The sequence below is a fragment of the Salvelinus alpinus genome, chromosome 18 (genome assembly GCF_045679555.1).
Source record: "Salvelinus alpinus chromosome 18, SLU_Salpinus.1, whole genome shotgun sequence".
In the NCBI taxonomy this organism is placed as follows: domain Eukaryota; kingdom Metazoa; phylum Chordata; class Actinopteri; order Salmoniformes; family Salmonidae; genus Salvelinus; species Salvelinus alpinus.
In genome coordinates this window covers 27,796,729-27,811,751 of record NC_092103.1, presented here as the reverse complement: position 1 = coordinate 27,811,751, position 15,023 = coordinate 27,796,729, and the positions used below count along the sequence as shown (strand labels likewise).

General features: G+C 46.5%; 1 protein-coding gene across 1 annotated transcript in view; it reads right to left on the bottom strand.

Moving 5' to 3' along the window:
• LOC139544110 (high affinity cAMP-specific and IBMX-insensitive 3',5'-cyclic phosphodiesterase 8B-like) overlaps positions 1-15,023 on the bottom strand; it is a 70,525-nt gene that overhangs the window by 16,908 nt on the left and 38,594 nt on the right. Inside the window, exons 11-15 of the mRNA XM_071350872.1 lie at positions 14,614-14,653; positions 14,319-14,396; positions 9,818-9,894; positions 8,027-8,191; positions 7,445-7,502 (exon numbers count right to left, since the gene is read on the bottom strand). Of these exons, the coding sequence (XP_071206973.1) occupies positions 7,445-7,502; positions 8,027-8,191; positions 9,818-9,894; positions 14,319-14,396; positions 14,614-14,653 (418 nt within the window). The remainder of the gene's footprint in view (positions 1-7,444; positions 7,503-8,026; positions 8,192-9,817; positions 9,895-14,318; positions 14,397-14,613; positions 14,654-15,023) is intronic.

Below are 15,023 nucleotides of genomic sequence, written 5' to 3'. Positions count from 1 at the left end.
TGGAAGTCTATACACTTCAGTTAGGAACAGCATGTGAAAGTCTATACACTTTAGTTAGGAACAGCATGTGAAAGTCTATACACTTCAGTTAGGAACGGCATGTGAAAGTCTATACACTTCAGTTAGGAACAGCATGTGAAAGTCTATACACTTCAGTTAGGAACAGCATGTGAAAGTCTGTCAGCAACACTACTATTTGCTTCTTTCCTTGCGACTGCAAACATGGTCCTTGTGGTAGAGTGTGAGATACATAGAGATCATATTAAATTACTTTAAATTCCTAATTCTATGGTCAGAGAAGGTAAGGTAGCTTGACAAGTGGGTTCAGAATCCTGTTCACCTAAACTCACTTCAGGCTCAGCCTCTCAGGTCTACTAAAAAAAACACATGCTGCGTCCTACAGACTATCAGGAGAGTGAGCATTTCACTGTTAGTCTACACCTGTTGTTTACAAAGCATGTAACAAATACAATTAGATTTGAGGGGGCTGCACTGAGGACAATGTATTCAGCACTTCTCAGCAGTACCCTTCTACTTCTCAGCAGTACCCTTCCACTTCTCAGCAGTACCCTTCCACTTCTCAGCAGTACCCTTCTACTTCTCAGCAGTACCATTCTACTTCTCAGCAGTACCCTTCCACTTCTCAGCAGTACCCTTCCACTTCTCAGTAGTACCCTTCCACTTCTCAGCAGTACCCTTCTACTTCTCAGCAGTACCCTTCTACTTCTCAGCAGTACCCTTCCACTTCTCAGCAGTACCCTTCTACTTCTCAGCAGTACCCTTCTACTTCTCAGCAGTACCCTTCCACTTCTCAGCAGTACCCTTCTACTTCTCAGCAGTACCCTTCCACTTCTCAGCAGTACCCTTCCACTTCTCAGCAGTACCCTTCTACTTCTCAGCAGTACCCTTCTACTTCTCAGCAGTACCCTTCCACTTCTCAGCAGTACCCTTCCACTTCTCAGCAGTACCCTTCCACTTCTCAGCAGTACCCTTCTACTTCTCAGCAGTACCCTTCCACTTCTCAGCAGTACCCTTCCACTTCTCAGCAGTACCCTTCCACTTCTCAGTAGTACCCTTCTACTTCTCAGCAGTACCCTTCCACTTCTCAGCAGTACCCTTCCACTTCTCAGCAGTACCCTTCTACTTCTCAGCAGTACCCTTCCACTTCTCAGCAGTACCCTTCCACTTCTCAGCAGTACCCTTCCACTTCTCAGCAGTACCCTTCCACTTCTCAGCAGTACCCTTCTACTTCTCAGCAGTACCCTTCCACTTCTCAGCAGTACCCTTCTACTTCTCAGCAGTACCCTTCCACTTCTCAGCAGTACCCTTCTACTTCTCAGCAGTACCCTTCTACTTCTCAGCAGTACCCTTCTACTTCTCAGCAGTACCCTTCTACTTCTCAGCAGTACCCTTCTACTTCTCAGCAGTACCCTTCCACTTCTCAGCAGTACCCTTCCACTTCTCAGCAGTACCCTTCTACTTCTCAGCAGTACCCTTCTACTTCTCAGCAGTACCCTTCCACTTCTCAGCAGTACCCTTCCACTTCTCAGCAGTACCCTTCCACTTCTCAGCAGTACCCTTCTACTTCTCAGCAGTACCCTTCCACTTCTCAGCAGTACCCTTCCACTTCTCAGCAGTACCCTTCCACTTCTCAGCAGTACCCTTCTACTTCTCAGCAGTACCCTTCTACTTCTCAGCAGTACCCTTCCACTTCTCAGCAGTACCCTTCTACTTCTCAGCAGTACCCTTCCACTTCTCAGCAGTACCCTTCTACTTCTCAGCAGTACCCTTCCACTTCTCAGCAGTACCCTTCCACTTCTCAGCAGTACCCTTCCACTTCTCAGCAGTACCCTTCCACTTCTCAGCAGTACCCTTCTACTTCTCAGCAGTACCCTTCCACTTCTCAGCAGTACCCTTCTACTTCTCAGCAGTACCCTTCTACTTCTCAGCAGTACCCTTCTACTTCTCAGCAGTACCCTTCCACTTCTCAGAAAGAATAAGTACATCCATTACTTCTGTATACAGTTTGTCATTAACTACATGTCAATATCATTTGTCATTACCGCCCAGAACATCCTCTCATTTATCTCTCTCTGTTTCGTCCATGATTCATCATGACTTGAACAAATACAAGGGGATCACGCGCAATGACTGCCGATGGATGCACTTGTAGACTCCAACTGATTAAATGTTCTGAGACATTTTCTATCACTCTTCAGACAGACAGAGATCCATACATGAAAAGTAATGGTTTCATCAAAACTCCATAAGCCCCCAATTATGTGTAATGCGAATGAGTGCATTAAGTTCCCAGTGTAATTTAATTAGATGAAATATTACACAAATATACCACTAAAACGTGCTATAACACAATTGAAAACATAATTCAACTCAGTTTGTGTTGTAATTAGGGTCATGTGACCTAATTAGTGTAAATTCTAGGACCCTAGTTGTAAGTAGCAGTAGTATTCTGGTAAGATAATGAATAAAGATAATATTGATGTCATGGAATCCAAGATGGCGTAGCAGTCGGACGTGTGTTTGTATTGTCCTGTCGCATGTAAATAGTAAATAGTAAATAGTCTTCGTATTTTTCGTATACATTTCGTATATATTTTAATTTCACTTTCCATCTAGGAACTGAATATACATTCCTACATTCCGCCTCACCCAATGTGGTACGGACCTGCTATTTTTTTTATACTTTAGAACCGTAACCCCAATCAGAAGCTAGCCAGATAACTAGCTACTAGCTAGTAGTCAGTTAGCCACTGCTGCGGTCTTCACCCTCAACTCGGACACAGCCAGCTTCAATACCGGGCCAATACCTGCCAGTCTGCAAGCGCGATATCAACCCAGAGCATATAGGACTGCTTTTTCTCTACCACATCACCGGATTCCTGACGCAAGCTCTGGACAATTACACCGTATCATCACAGCTAGCTAGCTGCAACCGAGTGGCTACTACTGGCTAACACCTCTGTCCCGAAGCAAGCACCAGTTAGCCTTGAGCTAGCCTCGAGCTAGGCCCATCTGCCGGCTAGCTGAAGAGGTCTACCAGCGAATTCTTGGGCTACAATACCAGCTACAAGCTAATTTAGCCATTTTTTTTTTTGCCGCTGCTAGTAGCTTTTACCTTCTGCACAGACACCAGCCCTGTTATTAGCCTGGATATTACTCACCAATTTACCAGCATCGGACTGTCTCTCGACAACAACGCCGGATTCCTGCCGTAATCCCTGAGCCACTGCTTCTGATCCTCACAGCTAGCTTGCGGCTAGCGCAGCTAGCGCCACTGCCACGAAGCTAGCACCAGTTAGCAAACACAATTCTACAATTCACAACCTCTCTTTCGCCATCGCCATCTGGCTTGGATTCTCTGTCGACACGACCACGTCTGAGCAGACCCCCTCCGTCTGAGCAGACCACCCCCCGGGCTACTAACTTTAAACGCCGCGAGGCCTCCCTGCTCCATCTACGGCTGCCCCCTGGACACTATGATCACTTGGCTACATAGCTGATGCATGCTTGACTGTCCATTAATTCACGGTACTCCATTCTGTTTATTTGTGTTTTATCTGTCGGCTCTGTGCTTTAACTCAGGATCTGTGTGTAGTTAATCCGACCCTCTCTGCCTAGTCGTCGCCATTTTTACCTGTTGTTGCTGTGTTAGACTAGCACCCTGTTATTGCTGCTGTTATCTTACCTGTTGTTTTAGCTAGCTCTCCCAATCAAGACCTGCAATCACTTTATGCCTTATTGTATGTCTCTCTCAAATATCAATATGCCTTGCATACTGTTGTTCAGGCTAGTTTTCATTATCATTGTTTTGGTTTGCAATGGACCCTGTAGTTCCACTCTCCGTACCTCTGATACCCCCTTTGTCCCACCCCCCACACATGCGGTGACCTCACCCATTGAGACCAGCATGTCCAGAGATACAACCTCTCTTATCATCACCCAGTGCCTGGGCTTGCCTCCGCTGTACCCGCGCCCCTCCATACCCCTGTCTGCACATTATGCCCAGAATCTATTCTACCACGCCCATAAATCTGCTCCTTTTATTCTTTGTCCCCAACGCTCTAGGCGACCAGTTTTGATAGCCTTTAGCCGCACCCTCATCCTACTACTCCTCTGTTCCTCGGGTGATGTGGAGGTAAACCCAGGCCCTGCATGTCCCCAGTCACCCTCATTTGTTGACTTCTGCGATCGAAAAAGCCTTGGCCTCATGCATGTCAACATCAGAAGCCTCCTCCCTAAGTTTGCCTTACTCACCGCTTTAGCACACTCTGCCAATCCTGATGTCCTTGCCGTGTCCGAATCCTGGCTTAGGAAGGCCACCAAAAATTCTGAGATTTCCATACCCAACTATAACACTTTCCGTCAAGATAGAACTGCCAAAGGGGGAGGAGTTGCAATCTACTGCAGAGATAGCCTGCAAAGTTCTGTCATACTTTCCAGGTCTATGCCCAAACAGTTCGAACTTCTAATTTTAAAAATTAATATCTCCAGAAATAAGTCTCTCACTGTTGCCGCCTGCTACCGACCCCCCTCAGCTCCCAGCTGTGCCCTGGACACCATCTGTGAATTGATCGCTCCCCATCTAGCTTCAGAGTTTGTTCTGTTAGGTGACCTAAACTGGGATATGCTTAACACCCCGGCAGTCCTACAATCCAAGCTTGATGCCCTCAATCTCACACAAATCATCAAGGAACCCACCAGGTACAACCCTAAATCCGTAAACATGGGCACCCTAATAGACATTATCCTGACCAACCTGCCCTCCAAATACACCTCTGCTGTCTTCAATCAAGATCTCAGCGATCACTGCCTCATTGCCTGTATCCGCCACGGGTCCGCGGTCAAACGACCACCCCTCATCACTGTCAAACGCTCCCTAAAACACTTCTGCGAGCAGGCCTTTCTAATCGACCTGGCCCGGGTACCCTGGAAGGATATTGACCTCATCCCGTCAGTTGAGGATGCCTGGTCATTCTTTAAATGTTACTTCCTCACCATATTAGACAAGCATGCTCCGTTCAAAAAATGCAGAACCAAGAACAGATATAGCCCTTGGTTCACTCCAGACCTGACTGCCCTCGACCAGCACAAAAACATCCTGTGGCGAACTGCAATAGCATCGAAGAGCCCCCGCGATATGCAACTGTTCAGGGAAGTCAGGAACCAATACACGCAGTCAGTCAGGAAAGCAAAGGCCAGCTTTTTCAAGCAGAAATTCGCATCCTGTAGCTCTAACTCCAAAAAGTTCTGGGATACTGTAAAGTCCATGGAGAACAAGAGCACCTCCTCCCAGCTGCCCACTGCACTGAGGCTAGGTAACACGGTCACCACCGATAAATCCGTGATAATCGAAGACTTCAACAAGCATTTCTCAATGGCTGGCCATGCCTTCCTCCTGGCGACTCCAACCTTGGCCAACAGCCCCGCCCCCCCCGCTGCTACTCGCCCAAGCCTCCCCAGCTTCTCCTTTACCCAAATCCAGATAGCAGATGTTCTGAAAGAGCTGGAAAACCTGGACCCATACAAATCAGCTGGGCTTGACAATCTGGACCCCCTATTTCTGAAACTGTCCGCCGCCATTGTCGCATCCCCTATTACCAGCCTGTTCAACCTCTCCTTCGTATCATCTGAGATCCCCAAGGATTGGAAAGCTGCCGCGGTCATCCCCCTCTTCAAAGGGGGAGACACCCTGGACCCAAACTGTTACAGACCTATATCCATCCTGCCCTGCCTATCTAAGGTCTTCGAAAGCCAAGTCAACAAACAGATCACTGACCATCTCGAATCCCACCGTACCTTCTCCGCTGTGCAATCCGGTTTCCGAGCCGGTCACGGGTGCACCTCAGCCACGCTCAAGGTACTAAACGACATCATAACCGCCATCGATAAAAGACATTACTGTGCAGCCGTCTTCATCGACCTGGCCAAGGCTTTCGACTCTGTCAATCACCATATTCTTATCGGCAGACTCAGTAGCCTCGGTTTTTCTAATGACTGCCTTGCCTGGTTCACCAACTACTTTGCAGACAGAGTTCAGTGTGTCAAATCGGAGGGCATGTTGTCCGGTCCTCTGGCAGTCTCTATGGGGGTACCACAGGGTTCAATTCTCGGGCCGACTCTTTTCTCTGTATACATCAATGATGTTGCTCTTGCTGCGGGCGATTCCCTGATCCACCTCTACGCAGACGACACCATTCTATATACTTCCGGCCCTTCCTTGGACACTGTGCTATCTAACCTCCAAACGAGCTTCAATGCCATACAACACTCCTTCCGTGGCCTCCAACTGCTCTTAAACGCTAGTAAAACCAAATGCATGCTTTTCAACCGTTCGCTGCCTGCACCCGCACGCCCGACTAGCATCACCACCCTGGACGGTTCCGACCTAGAATATGTGGACATCTATAAGTACCTAGGTGTCTGGCTAGACTGCAAACTCTCCTTCCAGACTCATATCAAACATCTCCAATCCAAAATCAAATCAAGAATCGGCTTTCTATTCCGCAACAAAGCCTCCTTCACTCACGCCGCCAAACTTACCCTAGTAAAACTGACTATCCTACCGATCCTCGACTTCGGCGATGTCATCTACAAAATAGCTTCCAACACTCTACTCAGCAAACTGGATGCAGTTTATCACAGTGCCATTCGTTTTGTTACTAAAGCACCTTATACGACCCACCACTGCGACCTGTATGCCCTAGTCGGCTGGCCCTCGCTACATGTTCGTCGTCAGACCCACTGGCTCCAGGTCATCTACAAGGCTATGCTAGGTAAAGTGCCGCCTTATCTCAGTTCACTGGTCACGATGGCTACACCCACCCGTAGCACGCGCTCCAGCAGGTGTATCTCACTGATCATCCCTAAAGCTAAAACCTCATTTGGACGCCTTTCCTTCCAGTTCTCTGCTGCCTGCGACTGGAACGAATTGCAAAAATCTCTGAAGTTGGAGACTTTTATCTCCCTCAACAACTTTAAAAATCTGCTATCCGAGCAGCTAACCGATCGCTGCAGCTGTACATAGTCCATCTGTAAACTACCCACCCAATTTACCTACCTCACCCCCCATACTGCTTTTATTTATTTACTTTTCTGCTCTTTTGCACACCAGTATCTCTTCTTGCACATGATCATCTGATGATTTATCACTCCAGTGTTAATCTGCTAAATTGTAATTATTTGATTTATTGCCTACCTCATGCCTTTTGCACACATTGTATATAGATTCTCTTTTTTTCTACCATGTTATTGACTTGTTTATTGTTTACTCCATGTGTAACTCTGTGTTGTCTGTTCACACTGCTATGCTTTATCTTGGCCAGGTCGCAGTTGCAAATGAGAACTTGTTCTCAACTAGCCTACCTGGTTAAATAAAGGTGAAATAAAAAAATAAAAAAATAAAATGAAACAGACTGATGCTTACTTGGAAAGGTACTTTTGGAGAAGACATACTCGTTCCCAGACAGTCTCCGTAAGCCATCCTGCAGAAGGAAAAAGACAGCACTCTCTTCATCCATGCTGTGAAAAAACATTTAAAAAATACCCTTTTGGTTTATCTCAATCTGGCTAATAACAACATATTTCACATTATACAATGACATCAGCATTATAATTCATACAACGAGACATCCCACATAACTCAGGAACTCTCGTGTTTGAGTGTTTCGAGAGAAGAGGAGAGAAGAGGAGAGGAGGAGATGGGAGGGGAGAGGAGGAGAGGGGAGAGGAGGGGTATGTGTGTGTGTGTGTGTGTGTGTGTGTGTGTGTGTGTGTGTGTGTGTGTGTGTGTGTGTGTGTGTGTGTGTGTGTGTGTGTGTGTGTGTGTGTGTGTGTGTGTGTGTGTGTGTGTGTGTGTGTGTGTGTGGCCCCTCATGAGCCCCCCTATGAGGTCGTTGGTGTGTGGGTGAAGGGGAGTATCCTAAAAACTGGTTCTAGATTTTGATTAAATAGGGCCTGTGAAGGAGTGTGTGTGCGTGTGTGTATGTGTGTGTAGCCTCTGACTCACACTCATGAGCCCCCCGACGAGGTCGTTGGTGTGTGGGTCGTCTTCTTTGGAGGCCAGCTGAGGAGAGTAGAGCTCTGTGGTCCTCAGGATCTCCAGGACCCGGTCCAGCGCCTCTGCTACCGAAACCGGACTGGACTCCTGGGCCGCGTTGATGATGTTGATCACCTGGAGATGGAGGAAGGCGGAGAGAGATAGAGCATACAGTTACATTCTATTTAAAGGGGGGCTGAACTCTGCGATTCCACATGTGTTTTTCTGCTGCCCATTAAGAAAAAAAACAGATTTGGGTCTTGGGGGTGTGGTTTGATGTGGGTGTGTTATGTTGTTTGTCCCCTTGAATCACGGTAGCAACATTTCACCCTCAAAATAGTCATAGATAAATCAAGTAATCTGTAATTAATTTAGAAGTTTTTGCTGAGGAGGTCTTAGTCACGCAATTTTACTAAGGGGTTTGGGTTTGGTGCAGTATTTCTCAAGTAACATTTTTGCATTCATTCTGGCAGTGCTGCAGAGTCAGCTGAGCTGCTGCTACGCTCTGGACTAATTTCTGAGAACATGTCTACAACTTCAGCAAACTGTCAAACTATTGTAAATAAAACACAACATACACTGTTGATTAGTACCCAAAATCACTAGCTAGTTCCATCTCTGTGTTTGTCAATGAAGCTTGCTAGTAGCTAGCAGGCACATTGAGCAGGTAGGCCACGTTAGCTAAATCAGCATAGTCACTGGCGAGTGGCAAAGTGCTTCAGTGACATTTTGTTTGGACAACTTTCTCACTATCTATTATCAGAGTGTGCGTCTGTCTGGCAATGTTCATAGGGAATCATGTTCAAAACGAGTCGCCGCTGGACACATGAGGCTCGCCATTGGGTTTTCATTTTGGAATATTGTGCGCATCATATCAATTCTCATTTTGCCCAAAACAATGGCAGACTCGAGTGGTCCCTATCAAACACATCGCCAAGTGGCCACTCGATAAAGGGCTTAGGGGCCAAGTGTTCTTTCAACATATCATTGGCCATGTGTTGTCTTATGCAAATAAGTCTGAGGCGCTGCGCAATGTGGACAGCATAGAAATATAATTCTATCTCTATGGTGGGCAGGTCTGTCTCACTGGCTGTACGTATGAATAGATAGAGCGCTATTAGCACAGCTGTTTCTCCGTGCATGACAATTCTCCCTAGCATCCTTACCATCCTGTGTTAGAGAGATCAAAATCCAACCCTCAAATATCCAATAGATTTAGGAACATAAAAGACGCACGCGCACACACACACACACACACACACACACACACACACACACACACACACACACACACACACACACACACACACACACACACACACACACACACACACACACACACACACACACACACACACACACACACACACACACACACACACACACGCGCCTAAGGGACATGTCCCTCTTCAGACAAAAAGTGTCTTTCTTTGAGCCAGTGTCAGGGAGCTCTGCATGTGATGCCATAGAAATCCTGTCTGGGGCCAAATAGATAAAGCAGCTAGTCAGAGTATAAAGGAACATCATAAAGCCAAGAATAAGACTAGACTCTGGGGAGGATTTCAGTTATAGCCTTATCCCAGAACTCTCATTAGAGAATTAGATGGAAGAATGGCACTACAATCAGATTTACGTGATAATGCCTGAGAAGCCGGTGTTTGGATGATAAATTGGCACGGTTGGCAATTGGTGATGTGTGTGTGTGTGTGTGTGTGTGTGTGTGTGTGTGTGTGTGTGTGTGTGTGTGTGTGTGTACTGTACCTTGGTGATGGGGGCCTCTATGGTCATAGAGTGGATCCTGGCTACAGAGGAGTACCTCCGGTTCTGCAGACTGGGAGCTGGAGACAACAAGACAGTACTGTGACATGCTGCTCTTACAGTACTGTGACATGCTCCTCTTACAGTACTGTGACATGCTCCTCTTACAGTACTGTGACATGCTCCTCTTACAGTACTGTGACATGCTCCTCTTACAGTACTGTGACATGGTGCTCTTACAGTACTGTGACATGCTGCTCTTACAGTACTGTGACATGCTCCTCTTACAGTACTGTGACATGCTCCTCTTACAGTACTGTGACATGGTGCTCTTACAGTACTGTGACATGCTCCTCTTACAGTACTGTGACATGGTGCTCTTACAGTACTGTGACATGCTCCTCTTACAGTACTGTGACATGCTGCTCTTACAGTACTGTGACATGCTCCTCTTACAGTACTGTGACATGCTGCTCTTACAGTACTGTGACATGCTCCTCTTACAGTACTGTGACATGCTGCTCTTACAGTACTGTGACATGCTCCTCTTACAGTACTGTGACATGGTGCTCTTACAGTACTGTGACATGCTCCTCTTACAGTACTGTGACATGCTGCTCTTACAGTACTGTGACATGCTCCTCTTACAGTACTGTGACATGCTGCTCTTACAGTACTGTGACATGGTGCTCTTACAGTACTGTGACATGCTCCTCTTACAGTACTGTGACATGCTCCTCTTACAGTACTGTGACATGCTGCTCTTACAGTACTGTGACATGCTCCTCTTACAGTACTGTGACATGGTGCTCTTACAGTACTGTGACATGCTCCTCTTACAGTACTGTGACATGCTCCTCTTACAGTACTGTGACATGCTCCTCTTACAGTACTGTGACATGCTCCTCTTACAGTACTGTGACATGCTGCTCTTACAGTACTGTGACATGCTCCTCTTACAGTACTGTGACATGCTGCTCTTACAGTACTGTGACATGCTCCTCTTACAGTACTGTGACATGGTGCTCTTACAGTACTGTGACATGCTGCTCTTACAGTACTGTGACATGCTCCTCTTACAGTACTGTGACATGCTCCTCTTACAGTACTGTGACATGGTGCTCTTACAGTACTGTGACATGCTCCTCTTACAGTACTGTGACATGCTGCTCTTACAGTACTGTGACATGCTCCTCTTACAGTACTGTGACATGCTGCTCTTACAGTACTGTGACATGCTGCTCTTACAGTACTGTGACATGCTGCTCTTACAGTACTGTGACATGCTGCTCTTACAGTACTGTGACATGCTGCTCTTACAGTACTGTGACATGGTGCTCTTACAGTACTGTGACATGCTGCTCTTACAGTACTGTGACATGCTCCTCTTACAGTACTGTGACATGCTGCTCTTACAGTACTGTGACATGCTCCTCTTACAGTACTGTGACATGCTCCTCTTACAGTACTGTGACATGGTGCTCTTACAGTACTGTGACATGCTGCTCTTACAGTACTGTGACATGCTGCTCTTACAGTACTGTGACATGCTCCTCTTACAGTACTGTGACATGGTGCTCTTACAGTACTGTGACATGCTCCTCTTACAGTACTGTGACATGGTGCTCTTACAGTACTGTAACATGCTCCTCTTACAGTACTGTGACATGGTGCTCTTACAGTACTGTGACATGCTCCTCTTACAGTACTGTGACATGCTGCTCTTACAGTACTGTGACATGCTGCTCTTACAGTACTGTGACATGCTCCTCTTACAGTACTGTGACATGGTGCTCTTACAGTACTGTGACATGGTGCTCTTACAGTACTGTGACATGCTCCTCTTACAGTACTGTGACATGCTCCTCTTATAGTACTGTGACATGGTGCTCTTACAGTACTGTGACATGCTCCTCTTACAGTACTGTGACATGCTGCTCTTACAGTACTGTGACATGCTCCTCTTACAGTACTGTGACATGCTCCTCTTACAGTACTGTGACATGCTGCTCTTACAGTACTGTGACATGCTGCTCTTACAGTACTGTGACATGCTCCTCTTACAGTACTGTGACATGCTCCTCTTACAGTACTGTGACATGCTGCTCTTACAGTACTGTGACATGCTGCTCTTACAGTACTGTGACATGCTGCTCTTACAGTACTGTGACATGGTGCTCTTACAGTACTGTGACATGCTGCTCTTACAGTACTGTGACATGCTCCTCTTACAGTACTGTGACATGCTGCTCTTACAGTACTGTGACATGCTGCTCTTACAGTACTGTGACATGCTCCTCTTACAGTACTGTGACATGCTGCTCTTACAGTACTGTGACATGCTGCTCTTACAGTACTGTGACATGCTGCTCTTACAGTACTGTGACATGCTCCTCTTACAGTACTGTGACATGCTGCTCTTACAGTACTGTGACATGCTCCTCTTACAGTACTGTGACATGCGTCGCTCTTACAGTACTGTGAACATGCTGCCTCTTACAGTACTGTGACATGGTGCTCTTACAGTACTGTGACATGCTCCTCTTACAGTACTGTGACATGCTCCTCTTACAGTACTGTGACATGCTCCTCTTACAGTACTGTGACATGCTGCTCTTACAGTACTGTGACATGGTGCTCTTACAGTACTGTGACATGGTGCTCTTACAGTACTGTGACATGCTCCTCTTACAGTACTGTGACATGCTCCTCTTACAGTACTGTGACATGCTCCTCTTACAGTACTGTGACATGGTGCTCTTACAGTACTGTGACATGCTCCTCTTACAGTACTGTGACATGCTCCTCTTACAGTACTGTGACATGCTCCTCTTACAGTACTGTGACATGCTCCTCTTACAGTACTGTGACATGCTCCTCTTACAGTACTGTGACATGCTCCTCTTACAGTACTGTGACATGGTGCTCTTACAGTACTGTGACATGCTCCTCTTACAGTACTGTGACATGCTCCTCTTACAGTACTGTGACATGGTGCTCTTACAGTACTGTGACATGGTGCTCTTACAGTACTGTGACATGGTGCTCTTACAGTACTGTGACATGGTGCTCTTACAGTACTGTGACATGCTCCTCTTACAGTACTGTGACATGCTCCTCTTACAGTACTGTGACATGCTGCTCTTACAGTACTGTGACATGGTGCTCTTACAGTACTGTGACATGGTGCTCTTACAGTACTGTGACATGCTCCTCTTACAGTACTGTGACATGCTGCTCTTACAGTACTGTGACATGGTGCTCTTACAGTACTGTGACATGCTCCTCTTACAGTACTGTGACATGCTCCTCTTACAGTACTGTGACATGGTCCTCTTACAGTACTGTGACATGCTCCTCTTACAGTACTGTGACATGCTCCTCTTACAGTACTGTGACATGGTGCTCTTACAGTACTGTGACATGCTCCTCTTACAGTACTGTGACATGCTCCTCTTACAGTACTGTGACATGCTCCTCTTACAGTACTGTGACATGCTCCTCTTACAGTACTGTGACATGCTCCTCTTACAGTACTGTGACATGGTGCTCTTACAGTACTGTGACATGCTCCTCTTACAGTACTGTGACATGCTGCTCTTACAGTAAAATATGTAATTCTAGTTTATATTAAACTAACTTAATAATGTGTAACGGATGTAACTCAACACACCACTGGGGCTGTGGTGGCAAGCTGCCCTGTACAATGATGTAATATGTATGTTCCTTATGAATGGAAAGGAGAAGGAACAGCGGAAAAGGAAGAGTAGAAAAAAGAGAAAATAGGGAGGACATGAGAGGAGAGAGAGAAAATAACAGGGGAAGGGAAAATACGGAGAAGAAGAAGGAAATAGAGAGAGAGGGAGAGAGAGAGAGAGAGAGAGAAGGAGAGCGAGAGGTAGAGGACAGGAGAAGCACCACTTCAGCCCAGCTGATGAAAATAGTAGCAGCTGCGTCAGAGTGAGGAGGGGGGGCTTAGTGATGTCATCAGAGCCCGACACGGCTCTCTGAGGTCTCTTCTCTGAACCTCCCTCTCTCCTCATCACCTGTTCTCTTTACTTCCTTCCTCTCTCTTTCTATCTTCTCCTCTCTCTATATCCTTCTTCTTGTCCCTTCGTTTTTATATTTCTGTCTTCCTCCATCTCCCTTGGGATCCCTCACTCAGTCTTCCCATACCCCCATCTCTTATCCTTTCTCACAACTACAGACAAGCACACGAGCATGCATGCAAGCACGAATGCACGCACGCACGCGCGCACGCACGCACGCACGCACGCACGCACGCACGCACGCACGCACGCACGCACACACACACACACACACACACACACACACACACACACACACACACACACACACACACACACACACACACACACACACACACACACACACACACACACATATACTAACACACACATACTAACACACACACATGCGCACACGCACACACACTCACACACGCACACACACACACACAGTAGCCTGGTGTTCATTTACTCACCATCACTGCCACGTGAGCTGATTGACCTGGCATCAACAGACTCTTTCCTCCTGTCTCTGTGACGCAGGGAATGGCTTTCTGGGAAAAGAAAATACAGGATGACGGACTGTATGACCCAGACAGACAACTGCCTCACTTCTCTTCCGTTGTTTAGTGTTGAACTTTCCAGTTTAAACAAATTGTCTGATATCCTTATATGAAAAAAGCTCAGTGATTTGTCTCCTGAAAGTTACGTCAGTGTCCTTATGATGACACAGTGAAACAACAAAGAGACAGGGAGTGTACTGTAGCTTACCTGACTGGGAATGGTCTCCATCTCTGTTGATCTTATGGACCTGAGAGACAAAGAGAAGAAAGGCACCGTTAAAAAACAAACAGAGGGAGAGGGAGAGAGAATTAGTAGATCTGGCTGGTGTTTTGAAAGAAAGAGTTGCTCTTGCAGTTTTATTGTGCAATGTTTCGACCCACTGCCTCCCCTGCAGTGAGAGCATGTCACACAGTGAGAGCATGTAACACAGTGACAATAAGTAACATAGTGAGAGCATGTAACACAGTGACAATATGTTACACAATGAGAGCATGTAACACAGTAACAATATGTAACACAGTGTCAATATGTAACACAGTGAGAGCATGTAACACAGTGTCAATATGTAACACAGTAAGAGCATGTAACAGAGTGACAATATGTAACACAGTGAGAGC